Raw genomic sequence first — 27,561 nt, forward strand, 5'->3', positions numbered from 1 at the left:
ATGGATTCCTGAAGCGTGTTTTTTTCTACCCGGAGCGCACGTTTCGTGACGTTTTATATATTTTTTATTTTAGGCTATTTCATTTTTTCGCAGAATGTTGAATGAAAATTACAATAAGAAAAAAACAACACAATCCGACCTGGCCATGCATGGATGCGAGCAAGCGTGAAGTGCTGATGTGGGTGCACCTGTGACTGAATAAAGTCATAACAAAATGAAAATGAAATGAACATAAATAGGCTATAAAACAAGATAAAAAAACAGCAACAAGAGTTCTGCAGCACCTTGTTTTGAATATGCCTTTTTCTGGTGGATCAGATGGCTACCGCAGATATTAGTTTGCTGAGGTAAAGGTCCATTGATCCTGAGGAGGACCGAGCAGGAGCAGACGACCCCCCTCCTTCACACAGAGAATGATCCCCGGGGCCCCCAACACCACCAACACCACCACCACCACCATGCTCCCCGCCTCCGAAGCCGCCAAAATCTACCAGACCAACTACGTGCGCAACTCCCGCGCCATCGGCGTCCTGTGGGCCATCTTCACCATCCTCTTTGCCATCGTCAACGTGGTGTGCTTCATCCAGCCGTACTGGATCGGAGACGGCGTGGACACTCCGCAGGCGGGCTACTTCGGTCTGTTCCACTACTGCATCGGTAACGGACTGTCCCGGGACCTGACCTGCCAGGGAAGCTTCGCCGAGTTCAGCGCCATCCCCTCAGGCGCGTTCAAGGCCGCCTCGTTCTTCATCGGCAGCTCCATGCTCCTGGTGCTCTCCTGCATCGGCTGCTTCGCGCTCTTCTTCTTCTGCAGCACCGGCACCGTGTACAAGATCTGCGGCTGGATGCAGCTGGCGGCAGGTAAGAGACAGCAATACACACAATACACTGTCAGTTTCTATGACTACAGGTGGAAAATCAGAACACAGTTGTCAAAGAAGTGTCTGTCCAGAGGAGCTCCAACACAAACCAGATGGTTTCACTTGTATCTTTGATCCAGTTTAGTTGCCTAAAAGCAGCTTAAACATCTCAGTGGGCACCTTAAACTTCCAGATGTTCCCCTGCTTTTTCTGATCATATACTCCTATAGACCCTCATTTGAGCTCTGTTGAGATTACTCAGAGCTAAAATAAGAATAAATACATTGAATCCATAATGATGCGTCTAATTATGTATCTTCACCTCCCCATTCAGACTGTAAATAAATTACATTAAAACTGTTTACCTGTAAAGCCAGATGTTCCCCAGACCCACTGCCCTATTTAAGTCGATTTTGACCCCATTTTAAAGTATAGCTGTTGTAACTACAGCATTGATTAATATAAGAGGTACCTGTTTGTAAGTGTAGGTGGGCTGACAACAGGGGGGGAATACAGAACTCAGATTGAAACAGTGAAAAATACATGCGTGCGGTCAGCCAACCATTTCAGCACACAAGGGAAACATTTCCCATTGTGTCTCAAGGCTACTACAGTCTCCCAAAAGTTAGTATTTCAATTTGAAATAGAAAACACTTACAGACAAACTAAGCTATACACAACATAGTTCCAAAAAGTAGATCATTAGCGCTTCCTTTAATGCAATCAGTCCACAGCTCTCTGAGCTGCGTGGCCTATACACTGTACACCGATAAGTGATATGACTATACATAAGACTAAAGTAGTAGAATTTGTACAACCTTCCCTGCCATTTTTCCATCACATTTTTTAGTGTGGTGGTTGGTAATACGAGATGTCCATTTCAGATTCATTCGTATTTTTGGCTTCAAATACTTTGACTTCTGTGACCTCCTTCTATTGGAAACTTTCCACATGTTGAAGACGATTGTTTCAAATCTCCCTCCTCTTTCTTACCGTGCATATTGTCCGGCTTTTGGTAGGCCTATTGTTTGCATTTTCAAACAATTTGTTGTTGATAATCACATTTTATGGATCAGAATTCCTTATAAATCTCACATTAGAGATGAATGTTTGATGAGCACTGCCTTCAAGTAGATAAAGAGAAAAAAAAGACTCTGGTTTGAATGTCTGTTTGATACTTTAGCTTGCAGCACACGTCTTTTTGCGTAACTTTGCACAGTAGTTGTCAAAGAGAGGGCTGTCTTTATGTCCATCATGTCTGTCATCATTCTGGTAGGTTCAGTCTTTTAAAAGAATGGAGGAAGACGTTATGAATGACAGTTTGAGAAGTGTCTGGAACTTACCACTAACACATTTTATAAGGTTTTTTCTCTTTCATGTGTAACCAATCTGTAATCCTTGCGAGTAAAAAGCCAGTCGACTCTTGAGCAAGAGATTCACAACTTAATGAACAATTTATTATTATTAATAGCTTTATATAAAAAGCTGACTTATTTGCCACTAAAGAATCCATTAGTTATAAAATAAAAGCCCTTTTAACAGCATGTGTTGTACTAGAAAGTGTCACTGATAAAGTGGAGCAGCAGGGCAGACAGCGGTGGTGACGTGTGGCATGTTGGTGCTCAATAACCTGGATGGACCCCAGAGTTTTGGTGGTGGCCATCTGGCTTTCTCACACACTCACACACACTCTCACACTCTCTCGCTCTCTCGCTCTCTCGCTCTCTCGCATGCACGCACGCGCACACGCACACACACACACACACACACACACACACACACACACACACAAAGATTGAAATGGAGTGAAACAGCTGTGCATTTGTGCATTTTCTGTTGCTGTAAATCCATAGAAATCCAATAGAAACGGAGGCAAGTCATTCAAAGTGCTGTTGAGGCGTTTCCAACCCACGGTCCATTTCTTGGTTGTCTGACCAGCAGCTCCCTATGCACTAATGGCTTCTCCCTCATGGTGCCCTCCTCTGCCTCCTAAGTGGTCTGGGCATTCCGAGCCAATAATAAAAAGGGTCTATTCGGTAGTGGGATATTTATTGATTCCAAATGCTGTTTTTTGCAGAATGACAGGAGGCAGTCCCTTAACTCTGCAGTTCAGATTTGTGTCATTGTGAAGCTGCGAAAGTGACAGAGGACACACACAAGCTGTATTTGCCTTAAGGTTTGATGCATGAAATCACAGTTTGATATAAAAACAAAAAAAAAAGTTAGAAAAAAAGTGTCTGAATGGACTGATATTATACAGGGGCTCGGTGCATTTATGCCTCTTCAGATAGATGTCAAGCGGAACCGGAGCTTATCACAAACCCATTGTGTGTGTTGGAAAGGTGCGGCAAAGATAACGCAGAGACACTAACGCGCTGCCTCTGCAGAAGAGAGAGGCATGAGATAATCAGAGCTGATCCAGGGTCTGTTTCAAAGCGGAAATATTTACATAAAAATGTCTGCTTGTCATTCCTGACACATAAGAAGACATGTTTTAACTCCTTTATAGTCATTTTGGCTTAATCCACACAGTATATTCCATGTTTCTATTTTTATAATTCAGTTTTTGTCCCCTTTAAAAATAGACATTAAATCAATACATAAAAGCCAGAGGCGGCTGTTGATCAAAGCGTTTTCTAAATGAAAGAGGTCACATTAATGTGAGCCCTGTGAATGTGAGCAGTGCGTTTGAGACGGTCTGGGTTTAAAGCCGAGCTGCTAATGACATCAGCTGGGTCTTTATCCGCTCACACATATAATGAAGGACTAGAAGATTCTGAGAGGCTTTGCAGTGAGGCAACATGACCACACGCACCAGAAGAATAGAAGACACCGACACACCGACACACACACACACACACACTTATACGGCTGTACTTGTTGTGAGTACACTCATTGACATTACACACTCCCTAGCCCCTTACCTTAACCCTGTCCATCAAAACTAAATGCCTAACCCCAACCCTTACATTTACCCTAACCTAATTCATACCCAAACCTTATAACCAAGTGTTAACCCTCAAACAGACTTTTAAAGGTTTGTCCTAAAGTGACAACAGGCCAAAATGTTCTCACTTTCCAAAGGTGTCCTCGCTCTTAAGGTCTACAACTCAAATTGGTTCTCACAAAGTAGTTGTATAAGTACAACACACACACCTTCACTCCTGCTCTCCATCCAGTGATGTGCTCAGCTGGTCTCCCCCTCCTCCACACACACACACACACACACACACACACACACACACACACACACACACACACACACACACACACACACACACACACACACACACACACACACACACACACACACACACACACACACACACACACACACACACACACACACACACACACACACACACACACACACACACACACACACAGGCTGCCCTATAGGTGAAACATTTCCTCTTTTAAGCTCAGCTCAGAGAGGTCACAGTGGATGGATGGTGTTTTCACACTGAGTCAAAAGAAAACGCTGCAGAAGCATTTTGAACAAAAAAGAAAGAAAGTCAGTGAACGAGTGATAGAAATGGCCCCGCTCGCAGTGTGAATCAGCCAAATTAAAAGCCAGCAGAGTCAGCTGAAGCGTGCACAGATATTACAGACCAATACGGTGTCCGAGGATTTAAGAAAGTGGATCACTTCCTTTAGCCGGTGAGGATTTTAAAGGCACAGTAACCAAACTGTACGTGACCTCTATTTAACTCTAAAGTTAACAGACAAACAACTTAAGAAACGAGTAAATAAACTTATTTTTTATTCTATGCTATTTATCTTTAAAATACAACACATTTTGTTAGATACTACATTTCACCTTTTATACAGTATTTTCCAATCTTCAACTATATTATGCATTTTCTTTACGGTTTTGTTACATAATGTACCATGTCATATTTCAACGCTGAATTTGATTGAATCTATCTATCTATCTATCTATCTATCTATCTATCTATCTATCTATCTATCTATCTATCTATCTATCTATCTATCTATCTATCTATCTATCTATCTATCCATCTTTCCATCCATCCATCCATCCATCTTCTGACCATTTGATCCCTTCCACAGATAAGTTATGTTTGTTTTGTTCTATGGGATAAGAAAAGAAAAGCTCACCAAATGCCCCTTTAAACATAGACATAAAAAATACAGAACTGCATGAGATCCAGAACATAACCCCCCCACCCCCCCACACACACTCACTCTCTCTCTCACACACACACACACACACACACACACACACACACACACACACACACACACACACACACACACACACACACACACACACACACACACACACACCACTAGACTATCACTGATCTCCCTAATATAGCTGTCAGCAGGAGAATAAATCTGAAGACGCTGCGGAGGCGGGGAGATGTAAAGGTGTCACCAGTGAGAGCCGAGGTGTTTTATAGGGTGTGTGTTCTGGCGGAGAGGTGAGATTGAACATCGCGTCCACGGAGACAGACAGCCACAGACTTCAGGTCGTCATATCAGCCCCGTCAGCTGCTCACAAATCTGCTGCCGCCTAGGAGAGGAATCTATCCGACATTAATGTGCACTAACAATTTGATAGGTGACAGCGTCGTCAGCGCTACAAGCTGCTGCGCGCGGCATTGAGCAATGATTATTATGAGCTCTCTCATGTTGTTAAACATGCGGTGCTGATATATTTGACATTGAGAATATAATCACAAACTCCTTTACTTTGCAGTACAACTGTAGTGTTTTTACAACGCCAGCTGTTGTTCCTGGGTGAGCGCAGGGCTGGACTGGGACAAAAAATCGGCCCTGGCATTTTTGGCCATGGCAGCCCACCGTTTATACGATATGCGGAGGAAGGGGTGTTGCACCAAATTCTGGGCCCCTATACAGAAAGTCCTGATGGGCTCTCTGAGAGGCGGTCTTACAATACAAACATGTAAAAGCTTTGTTTGTCTATAGTCCAAAACGTATGAGTGACTGGTCCCTCTCTGAGCCAGATAACAACACAATGTTTCTATTGATGAATGACCAGATTATTACGCGTACTTGAACACAACCCCTGGTCTAATGACTCTTAATAAACATACACACACACAGTGTTTCTCACAGGAATTTGGGAGACTGTGTCGTGGACCCTGGACCTTCTAGGGGGGTCCGGGGGAATGCTCCCCCGGAAGATTTTTTTTTAAATGTTAAAGTAAAATTCATCAATCTGGTGCACTTTGAGGAGAAAACAAAGGCTAAATCAACTGTTTCCTATGTAAGCTATTTAGTACTATTTTCTGGAATGATTCAAAGACACAGAATGACCAAAAAGCAGAAAGAAGAAAGTTTAAAAAATCCAGTCAGCTTCGGGAATTTTTTCCCTTCGTTTGTATTTTTTAATGGCCCAATATAGGCCCCTGATCTTCATAGCCCCTAAATAAAAAATGTCGGGGCCTTCAAAGATCAGGGGCCTATATTGAGCCAGTAAAATTAATATAAATCAAAAAAATAATTTATTTTTTCTTGGGTGCAGCCCCCCTCTGCCTTGGGCCCCCCCAAGCCTGTCCGCAGTCCGACGGCCCTGAATGTAAAACTGACCATCGTCAGATGCTCATAATTACTGAGTACAAGTTGAATGCGTGATAATACAACTCAATGCAGCCTCTGAATGGGCAGCCCTCTGCTGTGTGTGTGATTGGGCCAGGCCTAGCCTAGAACCAATCATAATGAGTAATGGCCTGGTAACTTTCAGGTGAAGTTGACAGCCTGCACGCACATTTATATGTCCATGGCACTCCCGAGAGGGAAGGGACCTCGGCCCTCGGCTGTGTGACTTGGCCGGGCCGGGCCGAGTCACACAGCCGAGGGTCCAAAAAAAAAAAAAAAAAAAAGATTTTAATTTTTTTTTTTTTTTTTTTTTTTTTTTTTTAACCTCACCGGCCCAAAAGGCTGCCGGCCCCTCGGGCATTTGCCCGGTATGCCAGATGGCCAGTCCAGCCCTGGGTGAGCGTACCCATGACAAAGGCGTAAAGTAAAAGTATAAAAGTACTATTCTTTGAACTGATGGTCTCGTTTGCTGTTACATGTCATTTATGATCATCATAGAAAAGAAGGATATTTTCAGAAATATTTAAACGTTCCTCGTAGTACCTTTTCACAATTTTACAATATGGTCCATAACTTCTGTTGCCCCCATGAGGAATTCTGAGTAATTACAACAACACTGTCGGAGCATCTACACAACAACTGAAACATTTCTGTAGCACTTCTTGCCCAATACTTGCCAAACTGAGTTATTAAGAGAGAGAGTTGTGTGGAGCTGATAGGCTTAATGAAATTTGTGTCAACTCATTTGGTGATGGCTTGAATGTATGACATTCATTTATATGAAAAGGTTACGCACTATGACTAAGGTGTGATGGACAGCTTTGGGCTGCAGCAGGAGCGGGTGGAGTCCGTCCGAGGTAAAGCAGGGGTCTGGTGTGTCTGATTGGGGGAATTGAAAGGTATTTAGGGCCCTAAGTGTGAGTGACAGTTGTGATTGCAGAGTAGTTAGGACGTAAGGAATGAGAAGAGAGGTGGAGATTATGTGAGATGAGAGAAGTAGATGAGACTAGCCAGGACTGCAAATCAGATGAAGATGACATCCACAAAATGGTTACTCCTCTGTTCGGGTTAAACTGCAAAGATACAAAGAGCACAGCAGTGATAGGGGTGTTCATTTATTCATATACATGCACAAAAACCTCAATAGCTCCAAACCAACTTCAGTTCAAGAATGAGCACACTGACTGATGTGGTTCGACTTGTCCCAAAAATGTTTTTACCAATTTTAGTAAATGATTTTATGCCTCGTTATCAATATTTCTATAGTCACAAAATATCAAAAAACAATGTGTAATTTTGGCACTAGACTTTACAGTTGCCCTCAAACGAAACGTTTAAGCATCTTTCAACTCACTGTTTTGGTACAGTAAATATTGGACTTGGATTTTCAGAAACAGGATGTAAAATGAATGCTTATGCTGTTTACCTTGCTATCCAGCAGACAATTTAGATTTGATTTATGATGATAGAATTATTCAATACTAATAAACGTAAACAAATCCCACTCTTCTTAAACTGCATAGTGCACCTTTAATGCATGACAACAATGGCCAGAAAGTCAGATAATTCAATGCCCCCCACAGTGCCAATTTCCCCAAAACATATTGCAACATTCTGGCAGCTCTGTTAGGAGCCTGAATAATGGAGGCTTTTCCCGTTCATATTCTGCTAACTGGTCTGACTGGAAGGAGTTTAGCAATTACTTAATATGAGAAATCAATCAGGACCAAGTTGAGCTGTGATTCATTGGATTTAATTCATTCATTGGAGTTAGTCCAAAACTTTTTTGGGATGATTGGATGGATGGATGGATATTTAAAAACAACACAACTTTAAATTCATCCACTCTATGAAAATGACATTTATTTTTACAATGTCCCAATTAAACAGATTAAGTATGTTTGTGGGAGAAAAATAAATACATTTGAATATGTGTTTTATGTTTAAAAATGTGAATAAATATAAAAGTATTCTACACCAACTGGCACAATGAAATCCACCATCGTGGTAACCTTTGATATGCAGAACAGACCAATATCCACAACTCTGAAAAAGTAAATTAGTTCTTGTTACTATGGAGCTTCCCACAAGACTTAACAAAAGGCAGCAGCCGGGCAAAACAGAGTAACAAGTATTTAGTCTGCTCCTCTGGGACAAGCTTATGCTCCTTGAGATTATGGCTTTCCCCTGCTGGGGGATTTGTTACTGATCCCCTGTGCAGGGAGAAGGCTATTTAGTGACTCTTCCCTCGAGATACATAATACAATAGGATAATACAACAGCAGATTTGTGAACATTTTCTTTTTGCATAGTAAAAGAACACAACATCATGGACCTACACTTGCACGCACATGCAGTCCATGAATAAATCTGTACAGACACTGCTGTCGCTACACAAAGTTCATAAACACACCAGGGGAGGGGGTAGGGGGGGTGTCAAACTCCGATATGCCAATCACTCCATGTTCTCTCATTTCCTTCTCAAGTCCCTGCTGCTAGCTTCCCTGCTGCTCCGTAACTAGCGCCTGAATATGAGTGTGTTATTAAGGCTCTACTATATGACCTCAGCACTTCCACATCCTGCAGAGATTCCTGGTAAGAGCTCGTTACCTCCCCGTCAAGCTTCACCACCACCACACCACCACCTCTCTCTGTATAAATGGCACCTGGACACACACACTATCCCCCGTCATCATCCCCACTAATTTAAAAGGGCAACACTGGCTTTGGGAAATGCCAACACACTTCCCAACGGTTTCTCAGTTTTTTTTCCCCTTCCGCCTTCAGTGAAACATAAGAGAACCTCAACCCAGAGAGATCTCATGAAACATGTATGAAGCTTTCTGATGGCAAATGCTGCAGGACTCAAGGCTTACTCCGAGAGAGAGAGAGAGAGAGAGAGAGAATCGGGGATGTAATTAGAGGTTCAACTCTGACAGTTGTTAACGAAAGCAGTGCTGAGAAATTTCCCCCTCAGCCATCTTAAAAACCACACTAGTTCCCTCATATCATAAAATATCATAATATCCTCAATAGACTAGTGTGTGAAATATTTTTTACATCGCCCCCCTCTGTTGTTAAAGACTCATGTCAGGGACTGCACCGGAGTATTCCACGCCTCATTAAGATCTGATTATCCTGTCTGCCCAGGAATAATGTCATTAGTGAGAGAGGCTGAACAATTCCCCTGACTGTAACACTCATCCCTGCCAGTTCATATACCAGACAATAGGGCGGAGTGTCCATGTTCAATACTTTTTCGGTACCTACCGAAATGCGTCAATACCATCGAGTATCGAAAAATGTAGGGTATTGAAATGTCAGGTATCGAAAAATGCAGTCAATCTAAAGATGTAAAAGTACTGGTGATTGGCTGTGTGGAGCTGCAGTGTCACAGGAGATAGGGAATGTGTGGCTAGCTGAAGGCAGGTACTACTATTGTAGCTAAGTTAAAGTTTGATGAATTGATATTTTGTATGTTTTTTTCCTATAATGTATGATGTCATCTTGTTAAAACGAGATTTCATAAAAAAAAAAGGTATTGTTCAGGAACCGGTATCAAAGTCAAGGTATCGGTATCGGCAAACATTTTGAACGATACCCAACTAACGTCAACTCCTCATAACCTCACATCCCCAGAAAACTTCTGCAAAAAAAACTTTCCCCCCCGCTTCATCGTGGTTAAAAAACAAGCCTGAGCTTTTAGGCTTCTCTCGTCACTGTGATTGGCTGCGACAGGCCTAGTGCATTGAAGGAGAAGCTCCTGCCGACAGTTTGCCAAATGGACTGGCGGAGGGAGGCCTGTTTGTTGTTGCTTCTTTTCTTGATCCCTTCAGGGCCTTTCCAATCTGAGCTCACAGTTCACAGATGGAGATATTTTAGACATCACAGCCAAGTTCTGACTTCTGACAACCTCGCAGATTAAAAACCGCAGTGGTTGTTGTTGTTGTTGTTGTTGTCATTGTCTCTCTGCGATTGGCCTCTCGGGTCTCCTTTGCTTATGAATTATGAATGCGAACATAAATAACTGCTTGTTTGTGAATAACTCCTAACTCTCCTAGACACAGTCGAAGGCCTCTGAGCTTGTGTCACATCGCTCTTGTTCAGTCACAAATGCGTCTTACAAAGTTACAAAAACTCACATCATCGTCGGCATATAGCACTACGTAACTTTTCTCATTCTCCGTGGCTCAAATAGGCCAGTGAATCTGTAGCTTTTCTCTGGAATCACGTGAAGAACAAACCTGCAGCAAAAAACATTGAACAAGTCCTCCATTCTGCCCAAACCTCTCCAGCTCTCCCCTCCTCCTCAATCTGCTGGTACTGTGGATGTTCTCGGAGACATAGCTTCTCTCTCACATACTTCATAATTACTAGATGAAGCGAGTTGAATTCCACATAATGAGGACCTGAGGGCAAATAGAGAGAGAAGAAGAACTTCACACAAATATTCCCAGCCTGAGGGCTACAAGGGGGGAAAGGGGGAGATGTTGTGTAGGACCAAGGAGACATCATGTTTGCATGAACATGTTGACTGTGCTTGGAAAGACCAAACAGAGTACAGCAACCAGGCGAGTTCCCTATCGAGAAGCTTTTCTATTCTACGCATCGAATACATTTTCTTGTAACTAAATGTTTTTCTCTTCATTGATGAATAGTGCAGCAGTATATCTTCACTTGAACAGCTGCTTCCAATGTAAAGTTATAGTTACTTTATAGATTAAAAAAACACATAAAACAATCTGGTTATTACATTAAATAAGTGATGGCATATACTCCGTTCCTTTCAAATTATTGATGTTTTTTCGTTGACTGCATCATCATTTCGCCAGCATGTCCGTGGGCTGCTTTTGGCTATTTGTGCGTTTGGCAGGAATAAATAAATAAAAAGAAACATGAATTACAAAACAAAAGGGGCAGCCCTTTACAAGAAGGCTTGTTGGAAAAGGATGGTTTTTAGCACCAATGTGTTTTTGAATATACAAATTGAACCTACAAATTCAGTTATTACATTTGAACATATCCTATTCGGATGTTCTGTTTGCTTAATGCCTTGTGCTCTTCCATCTATTTCCAGTTTTTTAATGTCTTATAAGAGCAGCTTGAGCCATAAAAACCAAGGGGTAAAAAAAAATGTTTGTCTTCTCCACACTTGACACCGGAGCCGCCATTTCTTCTTCTTTTTTTTTACAAACTAATGAATGAGCAACAGACAGCAGCTCTATCAAGCTTCTGTCTCATCCATTAGACTCTGTTGCTGTCTGTGTCCTTCGTCGATACGCCCCCCCGCCCCCACCCCTTTCTCGTCTGCCTTTATGGATTTCCCATCGGGGGGGTTTATTTTCTTGATCACTGGGGCCGGGCCCGAGAAGACAGGCCAGTTGATTTATCCTCCTCCTCCTGAGTTAGTCAGCAGGACAAGGACACCATGACCCATTTGAATGTATCTACCTGGGATTAGCCTGCGTGTGTGTGTGTGGTCCTGCGCGCATGCATTTTGAGTGATGTTCGTTTCAATGTGTGTGAGTGTCTTGAGTTAACGAGCGCCTGCTGTTGTAGAGGAGACTGACGCGCCGGCACTGGGTCTTCGATCATATATCAGGTTATCCACAAAAGCTCTGTTGTGACAAGCGGTTGTCATTGTGTGAGGGTGAATGATGTCCCAGGTGCTCCTTCATTTGTCCAAAATGACATGTCAGTGAAGGTTGCACCACACGGTCCAATTGTTAAGTCTGAAAAAAACGGCCATAAACTTGCTTTTTTTCCCAATGACATTAGGAAGAAAAATAGCTACTTTTTAAAATTTGGGCAGATATCACGTGTTATGTTGAGAGGGGAAGATGGCCGATATGTCACAATTGTTCTGGTGGCATGTGTAATGTTCGATCCTTTGACTTAAACCTCCCGTGAAGAAGGAACCTTTAAAACGTTAATGAATCAGTCTAATTTTTCCTTTTTATATTTTTAGCTAGTTATTATTAAAACATTTGCACGGGTCTGATTTTCCCTGGGAACAATTTACGGAAGCAGGCTGACCGGAACAGCCTATGTTTACTGAATTTTCAGTCGAGCTGATGGAAGAAACTTTGCACTTAACATGGCTCTGTCCCATTTCCTCCATTGTTTATCCACCTAGTGTTACATTTGCCTAATGTGAGTGCACCCTATGATCTCATTATACTGAATTATCTCTGTGCTTTCACCATCTCCTGAGTATCCTCTCTATAGCCTATAGGCCTGTACAAGTCCTTTGTTCTGGTCATCTATGCTGGTCTAAAGTGCACCCACATTCCCTCTCACCAAAGAGCTCAAACAATGCTCAGATGCATTACTAGATCCATTTCCTCACAAACAGCATCTTTCATTTCCACAATCCCATTCTCTCATCCGCCAATACCTTCATATAGTGGCGAGTTAGCTGTTTGATGACTGCAGCCTTTAAGCCATCATACAGACGTGATGTCCAGATATATATATATATCTCCCCGACTATCTGCTTGCCTCAGGGCATTTAAAAAGGTTGAGTCAGCGTTTGTGGAGAATGCTTGTCTTCAAAATCACCTTTTTTTGTAAAAATCACTGAATATCTCCTTATGATCTACTACTTACAATCATATGAAAAAGTTTGGGAACCCCTCTCAGCCGGCATTATAATTGACTCTGCTTTCACAAAAAAAAGATAAAAGTGGTATGTCTTTAATTTACCAGGAACAGCTAAGTACTGGGATGATTTCCAAACAAAGATTTTTTGAAAAGCAGTATTTGGTTGTATGAAATAAAATAAAATGTGAAAAACTGGCTGTGCAAAAATATGGGTACCCTTGTGGTTTTGTTGATTTTAATGCCTGTAACAGCATGTAAAACTGATGACTTTAAATGCAAAGTTGGTTGGATTATGTTGTTAAGCCTTGAACCTCATAGAATTGTCTGTTTAATCGTGAGAAAATGTATTTTAGGTGCCTAAATGCAAGTTGCACTTCTCTTTGACTCTCTGCTGAAGTGAAACCGAATGGGATCATCAAAACAGCTCCCAAAAGATCTTAAAAACAAAGATTATTCATTGTCATGGTTTAGGGGAAGGCTACAAGAAGCTTTCCCAAAGGTTTCAATTGTCAATTTCTACTGTAAGGAACGTTGTCAGGGAATGGAAGGACACAGGCACAGTTGCAGTTAAACCCAGGTCTAGCAGACCAAGAAAAGTACAAGAGCGGCATATGCGGCGGATTGTGAGAATGGTTGCACACAACCCAAAGATCACCTCCAAAGACCTGCAAGAACATCTGGCTGCAGATTGTGTATCTGTACATGGTTCTACAATTCAGTGCAATTTGCACCAAAACATCTGTATGGCCGGGTGATGAGAAGGAAGCCCTTTCTGCGCCCACGCCACAGATACAGTTGCATGGAGTATGCAAAAGCTCATTTAGACAAGCCAGCTTCATATTGGAAGAAAATGCTTTGGACTGATGAGACAAAAATTAAGTTATTTGGTCTTTATAAAAAGCAGATGTTTTGGTGCATATTGCGCTGAATTGTTGAACGATGTACAGATACACAATCTGCAGCCAGATGTTCTTGCAGGTCTTTGGAGGTGATCTGTGGGTTGTGTGCAACCATTCTCACAATCCTCCACCTATGCCGCTCCTGTTTTTTTCTTGGTCTGCCATGCCTGGGTTTAACTGCCACTATGCCTGTCCTTCCATTTCCTGACAACGTTCCCTACAGTCGAAATTGACAATTGAAACCTTTGGGAAAGCTTCTTGTAGCCTTCCCCTAAACCATGACAATGAACAATCTTTGTTTTTCAGATCTTTTGGGAGCTGTTTTGATGATCCCATTCGGTTTCACTTCAGCAGAGAGTCAAAGAGAAGTGCAACTTGCATTTAGGCACCTAAAATACATTTTTTCATGATTAAACAGACAATTCTATGAGGTTCAAGGCTTAACAACATAATCCAACCAACTTTGCGTTTAAAGTCATCAGTTTTACATGCTGTTACAGGCAACAAAACCACAAGGGTACCCATATTTTTGCACAGCCAGTTTTTCACATTTTATTTTATTTCATACAACCAAATACTGCTTTTCAAAAAATCTTTGTTTGGAAATCATCCCAGTACTTAGCTGTTCCTGGTAAATTAAAGACATACCACTTTTATCTTTTTTTTGTGAAAGCAGAGTCAATTATAATGCCGGCTGAGAGGGGTTCCCAAACTTTTTCATATGACTGTATCTTGATTATTTGTGTGGGCTGAAAGAAATCTGCTGTTAATACACAACCTAGGCTCTGTAGACTAGCATGTTGCTGTGGTGGGGCCCCTCTGTTTTTACAACCCTTAGTTAATATAGCAGTTCACAGAGCCTAGGCTGTTTATTAACACCAGATTTTTTTCCCAAGCTTGTGCGCACACAAAACCGACAGCTAGTGTATCCTGATGACATTCACTGATTTAGACAAAAAAAAGTGATTTGGACAACTTGCATTCTGCAGACTCCACCTTTAAGTGCTGCTGTTATTGAGTCTGCCTGATGTTTTCCTGATGTCAACCTGTATAAAATGACCTTACAAAGAGCCACTGCAATCCACTCAAGAACCTGTTTGGCATTTCTCCCGCTAGTTTATTCTTCCGAGATAGATGCCTAATTTCACTGATCATCCATTGACTATTATAGCAGAGGCATTGAGCTGTAAATGAGGAGGTGCCGTCATGCTGCGTTAAAAACAAGACTAACAATGTTCACATAGGAAAACATGTTAGCAGGGGGATCGAATCAAAGAAAGCGCAGTGAAAACCGGGGGCAGAGTCAGAATACAAATGAGGGGTTGAGCTTGTGAGGATATCAAAAAGGCTCCAGAGCTGATGGCGTGGCAGTGCTGGTATTTGATAAACTTAGCGGGGGGAGTTGAGATGTGCGTTTGCAACCCAGTGGACCTACTTATGATCACACAGGGGACTCATCAGAGGGGCAATATAGCCTACTGCTCACTGCACTCAAGAGGATGGTCTCTATTGGTGGTGTGTGTGTGTGTGTGTGTGTGCGGGTTAACAGTTGTTTCATTTGTTTACAGTCACCGTTTTCCGAAGGTCACGGATCAGAGAACACGGACTCTGAGTGTGTGTGTGTGTGTGTGTGTGTGTGTGTGTGTGTGTGTGTGTGTGTGTGTGTGTGTGGAGGGAGTTAGAGGGGGACGTGTGTTGTTTCAGTAATGTTGGCAGCCACCTCAGCCACCCCGTTAATGCTCTTCCTTCCTCTCCTCCGAGCTCGCTGGTTGCCTTAGTAACGACTCTCACTCTAACACTGTCACTGTCGTCTCCCAGTGATCGCCAAGGTGATCTGCTTGGGATGGGCCTCTGGGAGATGCAGTATAGGAAGGGATGGGTTCTGGGAGCACGGTGTAGTTCCAGTGGGTCTCCATTGCAACCTGCATGGAGTCAAGTTCGGATTTCGAGATGACATCAGTTGCACCTTAGAGCCAACCGCTTGCCCCAGGTCTTTACCACAGGCAGGTCGGGAATCAAAGAAGTGGCTAGAGCAGGGTTCGTCTTGTCCCATTAAAAGCAACGTCTCCCTCAGTATAACTTAAAAGCTGTTTCAATTAATATTGTTCTATTCAACAATAGATCGCCCAACTCTGCAGTTCCCCTGTGCATTTTTAGCATACTAAATGTTGAACATTTGTTTTGTTTCTGTCAACTGCTGTTCCTCAAGGTCGAAAAATGCACTTACACTCTTAACGTTAGAGCAAAAAGCAATTCCGAAAAAGGCCCCCAAAATTTAAAGAGTCATCATCTATAATTCAATGATGTCTCGCCATCTCTATCTGCTGTTTAAAATAAGGTTCAAAGCTCCTAAACAGCTCCTAAATGAACCTTGTGTGGTCACAAACGTGTACTGACTGACCTGTCGGTGGCACCAGGGTCTGGACTTTTACCAGGTGTGTCGCAATCAGAGCTCAGTGCTGCCGAGAGAGAGAGAGAGAGAGAGAGAGAGAGAGAGAGAGAGAGAGAGAGAGAGAGAGAGAGAGAGAGAGAGAGAGAGAGAGAGAGAGAGCGCTTGACAGAAAAGAAAGAATAAAGATGAGTACATGTGCTCTCTGCCATCATCAGTGCATATCCTTGTCCCCTCGGCCCGACTTCAAAGGTTTCGGAGAGAAAATAGGGACAACCGTTAAAAATTCAGCACTGCCAAAGTTGTCTGCCACTTCAAGTGCGCTGTCACTGCATCTGAGAGAGAGAGAGAGAGAGAGAGAGAGAGAGAGAGAGAGAGAGAGAGAGAGAGAGAGAGAGAGAGAGAGAGAGAGAGAGAGAGAGAGAGAGAGAGAGAACAACTGCGCAAACAACTGGCAAAGTTTCAGAATGATATATTTAAGTTAAAAATGTATCGCCTCATCACTGGCTGTTTTCTGTCTGGGATAGCGCGGGGATCCTTGTTTGGCAGGCTTACACACATCAGGTTCACCGGTGGGAGCTGTTAATTAATGGGACACCTGTTTCTAAATCACCTTCAATCTCCCCCCTCCTGATAGGTTAGTAAGTAAACAGGGTTCCTCCTGTTCTTCCAAAAAGAACAAAAGCTGTTTTGGATTACGGATCATGTGTGACGGTATGCTGCTTGTGACGACATATGGCAAGGCACATTTATTTATATAGCACAATCTAGACACAAGGCCATTCAAAGTGCTTTACAGGGGCATTAAACCCATCAGGATTAGACATTAGACATTGCATTTAAGAAATAGTACAAACAAAGAAAATACAGTAAGATTCACGGTTAGACATCAAACATTTAGAAAGCGATGTAGAATAGCAGCAATGAAAATTAAGCGACCGACAATATAGTTATTTTCTATATAGCCTATTTTAACTTAATTACTGGCGGGCTTCTTTTGCATTGTCACATTAGTGCCACATAACACAGAGGTGCCTGGTGCAGTCCTGACACTTGTAGGCTACTCACTCATCCATACAAATCCATGCATCAGTTATTATAGGAGCCTGGTTACCGAAGGCAGCCCGTCTCCATGGCGATGCAGCATCTCCCTTCATCCCTCTTGATTGCATCGTAGCTGTTGTATATGGGAGCGACCTCCCACTCCCCGAAACATGTTCTTGCGCTAGGTAAGAAATCAGAGGACACTTTGATTATTGAAGCACATTTGGAAGACTCTGAAGAAGACGGATCCAACTAGGACTGACTTCAAAGAATACGGGTAATGAAAAATCTGAGGCAGATTCTGACATTGTCTCCTGGGTGTTGTAAAGCAACAGGGGGGCCTCTGCATCTGAAGGAGCAGAACAATACCTCGGCTCAGGAGGGGTATGAGAATAACTTCTATGTAGATTATCACTGGAAGATGGAGGCTTTGTTTCTGTACAGCTGAAGGGGGGTTTTGAAAAAATTGAAATAATCCAAAAATGGCTTACTTCTACTAACACACTTGATTGACATGATTTTCACTCGTGTTTAAGTTATGCTCATGTGTTCATAGTAAGAGAGAAACTCTATTTAAAAAGGTTGAGCTTTTCTTAGACCAAAAACACAAAAGTGTTTATTTGCCCTGTATCCGTGCACTGCAAGAATTAGCATGTCCAGGTATTCTGCTTATCAACCACATCGGGTAGTAACTATAACATCTTACCTGCAAAACCACAGTTAGTAGTCTCCAACTTTGCAAATGCTAGCTCTGCAGCTAAACAGATCCTTTTACCAGATGCTGATTTTGCATCTGAAACCTATGGGGGATTCAAAAAGTATTAAGAATTCCAGCTGGTAAATCTCTCCTTGTTATATTTGTACAACAAACAATCTTCTGTTGTACAAAGAAAAGGTGTCGCAGAAAGATGGTCACATAGCCCCCCTGCTGGTTTTAAATAGAGGCGTGCCTAACCTTGAACCAAGTCCTGGGTTTCTTTTTGGCCTGCACTCGGCAACATTGCTTGCGAATCCCTACCTCTTAGAGATGATATGATTGTAAATGTTAATCCTATATCAATTTTTATGGCACTTCTCTCCTCAGGGGACCGTCCCCAAACTATAGCTCGTCTTTGACACGGTTTAACAGTTCATTTTGCTTTCAATCAATTGAATTGAGGACAGACTAATGATGGCCTACATTGTGCTATATACATTTCCTTTTTATTTTTTACCCTGACTTGACTGACGTGTGCCTGCCTGCTTGCTTTGTGTCTTCACAGCGTGGTTTTTCTGTCTGTCTGTGTGCCATTCTCTTGATAGAGGAACGTGCTCTGTACGGTGCTGCATTTTTAAACAGCCACTCTCTCATTCCCCTCATGTCTCAGAGGATGTGCATTGGGAGAACAATCTTGTAATCCCTTGTTCCTGATGTGTCTCCCTCACCCCCTCCTCCCTTCCTCCCACCTCCCTCTCTGCTCTGCCTCCACATTTCAGTCGTCCACACCTGAAAATGACACACTTGTATTACAATATTAATCCCCAACTGTCACATTCCCACACGATGCCTAATGATTCTAGTGATCTCATCCCGTTTCCCCCATTGTGTAACATCAGGGTCTTGCGGTCGTTTGTAAGACTTTCACGACATGCAGCCGCTAACACAGTTCATTTTGAGGTGCTAAAGTACCACTAAAAGAGTCAAATTGAAGTACCTTTTACACCATGTATTTTAACTACAGAAACGTTCCCCAAAGGGCATTTGACTCCAACTGTTGTAACACAGGGAGAGTTTTACACTGCATATTTGGGGAACTTTATTTTAAGCTGCCATTTTGTACAATTTTTTTGTACAAAATTCTTTCTTTCTTTCTTTCTTTCTTTCTTTCTTTCTTTCTTTCTTTCTTTCTTTCTTTCTTTCTTTCTTTCTTTCTTTCTTTCTTTCTTTCTTTCTTTCTTTCTTTCTTTCTTTCTTTCTTTCTTTCGAGGGGATGAAAGGTAGGCTTTGTGAACAGCCTTTTGTTTCAGCCTGAGTTGTGGCGTGCTTACGGAGCGGCCCAGAGTGAGCCTGTGTATAAATCACAGGGAGTTGTTGAAGCCAGGGGTGTAGTGGAGAATAGAGCAGCTGAAAATACTTCTGGTTGAGATTTCAGCACATCTGTGCGCGGACAGCTCCTTGTACTAAATTAAGCTACTTGTCAGCACAACTATTTGATGTATCTTTATAATGCTTGCAATGATAACCAGTGTTTCTAGATAGATTTCATCCATTTTTATATGAAATATTGCTAAAAAAAATTAATTAAGAATTATTTATTTGTATTAGAACAAAAGGTACACCATTGAGGACACATTGAGGTCATACCCTGGGATTCTTTTGTGAAACTTGCCTTTAAGATACATATTGTAGAAAGATTATGCCACTTTAAAGCCCACAAATATATGATTATTCATAAGCGGGGACGGAGTTTAGACCTTTTTGTGTTGAAAAAAAAAAAACATTTCCAAACAATAGATTGAACCATTAACAAAACATTTTACAAGGTGCTGTAATTCCTTATATGGACTGATGATTTTTTCCCTCCTGCAATTATTATCTACATATTTTTTCATGAACACTTTATGAAAGTACCGTTGGCCCGTTGAGTGTGATACTGTGCTGAACAAAGCACCGTGCTCATGCCAACGGTCATAAAAGATCCCTGATTATAAAGGTTATTTGAATGTGCCGTCAGCAACTCAAACTTTAGCAGTTCATCTTTTAGGGACTCTTGATTTAAATGTCTTGAATTGTTTGGGCATAATTCTAATGTTCTATTAACATTTATTGGCTATTTCTCCTTCTGTTAGTTATGGCCTAGAGGAAGAGGGGCTGACCAGTAACCATGAGGTCTCTGGTTCGATCCCCGGCACCGGACAGGAGGGTGTTACTTGTAGTATAACTAGTGGTGGCTGGTATTGCATCTATGGTGCTCACCATCTCTACCATTCAATCAATCAATATCCTTTATTTAACCAGGTAAAATTCATTGAGATTAAAATCTCTTCAAGAATGACCTGGCCAAGAAGGCAGCACCATGATACAATAAGAACAATCAACCACAATTCTCATACACCACATTCAACGTCAGGTAAAGTACAATACAAGATCAGGGACAAGACTATATGAAGATTGAAATGAGTACAGTTAAAAATTAAATAAATAAACTGGTGACAGATGAATGAATAAACCCGGCCGTTATCAGAAAATAGCTTTACAAACAATTGCATTGACCAAGAGAACTATCTTCTCTGTCCTTCAGGATTCCTTTGAATTATCCCAAGGTGACCAGCTCCGGCAGCTTCAGCTGCTTTTGCACAGTGTTCCAGGCAGAAGGCGCAGCATATTTAAAGGCCTTTTTCCCTAACTCAGTTCTAGCTCTGGGTACCAACATCTGTAACACATCCCTAGAACGCAAACCATAGCTACATTTGTTTGTGGACATGTAAACACATAGATATGAAGGGACCAGCCCAATAAGACACTTGTAAACAAAAAACAACCAATGTGAGAGTCTGCATACAGATAGCGATGGACATTTTGCAGTGGCATACAGTGGACACGATTTCCACAGCCAGTTAAAAATCGCAGAGCACAGTGGTAGACGGTATCCAATTTCTTGAGGTACTGGTCAGGGGCGTTTATGAACAGCAGGTCACCGTAATCTAACAACGGTAAAAAGGTCGCAGTGAACAGACGTTTCCTGGGCTGCCATGAGAAGCATGATTTATTTCTAAAAAAGAAACCTAATTTAATTTTTAATTTGGAGACCAGTTTTTCAATATGAAGTTTAAAAGACAATTTTTCATCAATAATGAAACCCAGGTATTTGTACGAATTGACCCTTTCAATTTCGGTCCCATGACTAGTTAAAAGCTTTGGCAAAAAACCATCGAGTCCTTGAGCAAGTGTTTATTATTTCCCATTCATCCAATACATTTTTAAATGCGACATACAGAACATAAGGCCTGTGAGTGCAGCGACTTCAGAACAGCCAGTGGTCGATAGCACAGACAAACCCTGTGAATCAGTGCAGACCTAATACAAGAGGTGTTAATGAGAACCGGGCCGTGTCGCAAATCATGATCCCTTTCTACCTAACACACACACACACACACACACACACACACACACACACCACACACACACACACACACCACACACACACACACACACCCCTCCTCTGTGGCGCATAAGGGATCAGGGCAGCAGGTGGTGTTGAGAGGCAGGAGAAGGTATTTTGTCCTCCTACTTTCCCTCATCTGCCAGTTTCTGCCCCAATGAACTCTCATTAATATCCTCTGCCGTGGTCCACCTTGATGGCCATGCTCAGCGCATACAGTAATAAGCTTCCTGTGTCTCCAACGCATTAACTCATTCACACACACCTGTATGTGTCAAAAGCTGTGGTGTTTAAAGGGGCATGAATTTCACAAAGCAGACAGCTACAGCTGGGCCTGTGAAATGCACAATGATGAGTGGTGTGTGTGTGTGTGTGTGTGTGTATATTTGTTTGTAATAGCATGTGGCGATTGGACACAAATATCTAGATTATGACACCTCCCCCTCTGTCCCGTCCCCGGTGCCACTGCCAACAGCTGTAAACTGGGAAGCCTTCAAGGGTGTGTTTAGTGTGTGTGTGTGTGTGTGTTTGTGTGTGTTTAAGAGAGAGAGAGAAATCAAGGACATTCATGATCGTGAAGCTCAAGAAACTTTTTAGTGGCACACTTGGTCTGTGACCTCCATTCCCTTCAATCAGCGTCAATAAATAATCACTTTAGTTAAGTGAAACAATAGTTATTACTTTAGTCTATGAAATGGCACAAAATACAAAAATGTTTTAATAAATATTAAGCAGCAATTCTCAGATTTGAGCCAAATGTGTGGTATTTTCAATTGATAAATTACTTTGGACAATCACCTCCAGTGATGTAGTAGTGTACTACAGTTTCTCTTCAGTAGAGAAATCACCCACTTAAAAGGATTTTGCATGAAAACCAAAACCAAAATGTCTACCAAAGAGAACAACATGGCTGACGTAGAGTATCTCCGGTTAAGTTATCTTTATAAGTCAGTTTACACAAGGCACATTGAAATTCGTCTTTTCGCATATCCCCTCTTAAGTTACCACACTTCGGAGGGGGCAGAGCGCAGGGTCAGCCATAGTACAAGTGCCGCCCCTGGAGCAGTTTGGGGTTAAGTGTCTTGCTCAAGGACACAATGGTAGAGCATTGGGCACCGTAGATGTTATACCAGCCACCTCTAGTTAGTTGACTTATTCACAGTATCACCAACCTCCTGCAGTGTTAAGAGCACTACCACACTACAGAATGACGCCTTCAGTTAAAAAAAAATCTAATCAGCCCTTGAGCTCGATACTTCACTCAACCTAAAACCACTTGAAGGGTTGAATGTTAAAAACCCCTTTCACTCCTCAAGGTTTTCTGCCCTAGGTGTAAATGTTATCTGGAGATTTTAGGCCGGTGCGTTTTCTCTCAAACATCATTCATTAAAATTCTCTCAATGAGCTGCCCTTGTTTCCTTCTCTATGAGTTTCGTAATATCTTTAATTATTAATGGCGTGGGATTGTAAGCAGGCTGCGGTGTTCCCCTCCATAGTGAGGAGGGCTGCTTTGGGGATGTTGAGATGAGAAGAATTTATTTATCAGGGAAATTAAGAGGCTGACCCCCCATTGGATAACCCCCTTTTAGTCAGTGCTCGTTTTACCTTATAGCTGCTTAATGCCATTTGCAGGATTGTTTTGTAGCTACACATTTCCTCAGCTTACTTTAGAGACATTTGAATGCAGCTCTTCGGATGGGAACCATTCCAGTTTGAGCTTTCTTCCTTATTACAGCATAAGGAAAAATACATTTCTGTACGTGTCTTCTAAAGCTAAATTATTAGATTTGGTATATTTTTGGAAACTGAAATTTCTCGCTGGAATAATTTAGGTATTATTGGAGACAGCTTAAAGGATGACCATGAGATCAGCCATTGAGAATAAGCAGGATTTACATTAGATTTCTTTTGTACGCCCATATTTAGCTCTAAGTCGATGTAAGCACGGGTTGTTGCATCAAAACTGCTGCTGAAGAGAGGGACATGTTGAGGAATTCAGATGAGACGAGTCAGATAGACAAACTCTCTTGTGTGTGTGTGTGTGTGTGTGTGTGTGTTTGATCTCCTGTGTTTTCTCTGTGATTTTAGATTTGCCGCCCGAGACATCTACTCAACTCGTTCTATTAATATTACAGCTCAAAAGCCTGCAGGAGGAGCAGGTTGTTTACACAGGAGACGACTGTGTGTGTGCACCGAACCAAATCCTCTCATATGCATAAATGGAAATTGACACTCATATATTCTGGAGGGGAAATGTTAAAGTTTAGTGTTGAATGAACATGAAACTGAAAAGAATCCTTAAGATTTAGAAGAATCAGATATGGAAAAGAAATAAATAAAAAATACATTTATAACAGGGTCCATTGTGTCCAATATAAATAATATAACAGAATGTATTTTGCAACAACCCACTGCTGCATTTGTTTTGTTCTATTTGCTCAAAGGAAATTGATCTTGGAAAGCTGCAAGAAAGTCAATAGACTCAGCGCCACCTGGGAATTGTAGGTGTGTAAAATATGGATTAGACGGAGCGCTTTCACATCGATACTGGTTTTCATTACTGGAGATTGTTGATGCTGTTTCAGTTGTTATAGTGACGGCTGGTTGTATTAAAGTCAATGAGACAGGAGAATACAGAATGCTTGTTGTCAAAATTGGTGAATATCTCCTCATGATCCGCTACATGAAGCCAATGCACTGTGTGTGCTGAAAAACTAAAATCCAGTGTTAATACACAGCTAGCTAAAGTGTACATATCATTTAGCTTACATACCAGTTTACAGAGCCAAGGGTGTGTATTAACACCAGATTTTTATTCAGCTCACACAGACACACGGTACAGACAGGTAGCAGATTGTGAGGAGATATCCACTGATATATCCCGACAAAAAGTGATTTTGACAACAAGCATTATCCAGAATCGCTGACTCCACCTTTAATTCCCAAAAAGCTAACGTAAAGTAGTATGTACAACCCACCATCACAAAGTCCTCTGACATTCAGACTTAGCTTTTTGCAGCAGATCCTTCAATAACCCGTAAATCATTTGATGGCCTCGACTTTCTGCATGAATGGGGAGCAGGTCCCTATATACTGCCAGCAGAAGTGTCTTTTAACAGCTCAGACTGTGATTGTCGGCCATTGCAGCAGACAGCTAATGAAGCCAGCTCCGACTCACTACCTGTGGCTGTGACATGTGGAGGTGACATATTGTCCCACACTGCTGTCACCTCTTCCTGGTCCTTGTGTCTACTTCTCTTTTTTCTTGTCTCTCTCTTTTTCCTCTTTCTCTTATGGAGCAGTCGCCGTGTCAAACCAACTCCTTACCCCTGTCATTAACCTCACCGCAATGTTCCAAATATACCCTTATGGATGGATTCAATTGAAATATTACAACTCTTTCCTTTTGAACTATTTAAAAGGGTTTACATTTAGCTAAATATTTTAACTGTTTACTTGAGCTAAAAATAAAAACATTTTACTTTTAGCTTTTTCCTTTTTAAGCGGGCACAAAGCACTTACAGGTAGCAGATAATGAGGAGCTATTCACTCATTTGGACAAAAAGTGACAAGACGCATTCCCCAGAATCACTTACTCCACCTTTGAGTGTACATACAGACACCTGCCATATCCACAATTAAGTTTTTCACCAGACACTTACTTTATCTTTTCTAGGTCTAAGATTTGCAGTGTGTCCAAAGAAATCCAGCACACAAGTCCTCCCTTGACAGCCAATTAAGCCTTACACTAACCTTGTCTGTCTGCCCTCTGTTGTATTCCAGGTACATGTCTGATCCTGGGCTGCATGATCTACCCGGACGGCTGGGACAGTGACGAGGTGAAGCGGATGTGTGGCGAGCAGACGGATAAGTACACCCTGGGCGCGTGCTCCGTGCGCTGGGCCTACATCCTGGCCATCATGGGCATCATGGACGCTCTCATCCTCTCCTTCCTGGCCTTCGTCCTGGGAAACCGGCAGGACAGTCTGATGTCTGACGAGCTGCTGGGAGACAGTAAGGGGGATAACGATATACCTCTGTGGCTCATTGCGGGAGGGAGACACAGGCAATGCATGTATGGTCTCTAGGTTTAGCTCCATGTAGGAATTTATGGAGGAGATATTATAACTACATAAAATATGTAACATTCAGGTGTCCATATATACTTGTGTCAATGCTGTGTTGTACATCGGTGGGATGAAGTAAATTTTTTCTGCAAGGGCTATTTTCAGAAGCAATTAATCAGTTGATATTCATTTTGATCAGTGCAATTAATGTCAAATAATCCACCTAATCTGTCGTAGATTAGACACTCAAATCCTAATTTGAGACGGGCGAGTCCTGTTAAAAGTCCTAGTACAATCTTCCCTAGATTTATCGCCCTTTTACATGTTTCACTTTCATTTTAATTGGTAATTCACAAAACCTTCTAACAGAGACGGTTTGATAGGCTACACAAGACAAAATAAAAACAAGTGAATGCAGAGATCCTATTTAAAAAAAAAAAAAAAAAAAAAAAAAAGCAATTGCCACTAAAGCGTATTATACACATTGTCATCAGCCTCAAGTCAAATCAATGCACAGTCAAAATGAGTTTTTCTGCCTAATTGGCCTTCCCATTAAAACGAAATACAATAATGAGACACAATCACACATACACATCAAAGACACACAATTGCACAATTTCCCTTGCCCAAGTGATTCATTTGCATGCATTAGACAGATGTGATATACCACCTGCTCGGCTACATTCTGTCTGCATCTCTTAACCAACGATATGTTTTCTCGATTTGCAGGCGAGTTAAAGACGTGTTAGAACCAAAGAGAGAATGATTAAAAAAGGAAATAGAGGAGAATACAGATGGAGAGAATGGGAGAAAAATGGGTTAGGGAGAGGGAGAATGCACTAATATAATAGCAAAGGGTTAATTGAAGCCTAAGGGGGGGCGGGTGCTGGATAGGGTCATGAATTACTAATGGCTGTTTACACTGCTCGCTGCCAGCACTGTCTAAATGAATCACAGCCACCATATCAACCGGGCCACAGTCATGTTGGTTAGCTCGTATAAGCAAAAAAAAAAAAAAAGGCATTAAAAAAAAAAGCTATTATCAAGCGAGAGACCGGAGAGGAAGGGAGAGAGGGATAATGAGGCAGTGAGGAGAGAAAGAAAGAAAGGCAGCAGATGTACTGAATTATGGGAGGGAAAGTGATAGTTAGAAACCTCAAACACCAAAGGGGATTCGTATAACTGTAGCTCCTTCAGAGAATAATTGTTTTTTAGGTAACACTGCCACCTGTTGGATAGTTATTGTATGTTTAAGCAGTTTTTTCTTTCTTCTTTCCCCACAGAGAGCGGCAACGCCATATAGTATCTGGAAATGGTAAAGCAGTCACACACACAGACAGGTAAAGATAATATATGTTGTCTGTAGCAACTTTTGATAAAGCAGTAACATCAATCTGATTAATTTTACGGCCCCTGTAAACCCAAAATCCCCCAAAATCCTTCTAATTATCTTTAGCCTAATTTTGGGAATTATTGATCTATATTCATTCTCAACTTTTTTTAAACTACATGAATTCCTGCAAACTCACTTTAAACATGTCTCTTCTTTGCAGGTCCTGTTGCCTATAGACGTGATGTTTTCTTGGGGGATCCAGCGTCCCTCTCTCGCTGCACACTGTGGCTGGGACGCAGAGCTGATGATGTGGGGAAAGAACTGATCAGAGAAGAGGAGAGGAGAAGGTCTGGAAGAGGCCAGACCACTACACTAGTGGAGACCTTGATGCATCAAAAATGTTCTCTGTAAAAATAGCCTTCTCATTTGTTTTTTGTTCAAGGGTGAACCCTCAAAAAAGACTTACTTTAAAGTTTACATGTGGTGTTATGTAAATGGTAAATGGACTCCACCTGTATAACACTTTTCCGTGGTTTTTCACAGAACCAAAGCGCTTTACATTGTTATGTTCAAATGCACATACCGACAGCAGCAGCTACCATGCAGGGTTCAAGCTAACTATCGCTTCAGTGTCT

General features: G+C 41.8%; 1 protein-coding gene across 1 annotated transcript; it reads left to right on the forward strand.

Annotated features, from left to right (window-relative positions):
• Positions 1–413: 413 nt before the first annotated feature.
• Positions 414–27,337, forward strand: lhfpl3 (LHFPL tetraspan subfamily member 3; the record flags this gene model as incomplete). The annotated part of the gene is made up of 3 exons (XM_080051497.1): positions 414–861; positions 25,310–25,606; positions 27,147–27,337. 3 exons carry the CDS (start codon positions 414–416, stop codon positions 27,335–27,337), a joined length of 936 nt encoding a protein of 311 aa, XP_079907623.1.
• Positions 27,338–27,561: the final 224 nt, after the last annotated feature.

This window comes from Ammodytes marinus (assembly GCF_949987685.1).
Source record: "Ammodytes marinus genome assembly, chromosome: 22".
NCBI classification, from domain to species: Eukaryota; Metazoa; Chordata; class Actinopteri; order Uranoscopiformes; family Ammodytidae; genus Ammodytes; species Ammodytes marinus.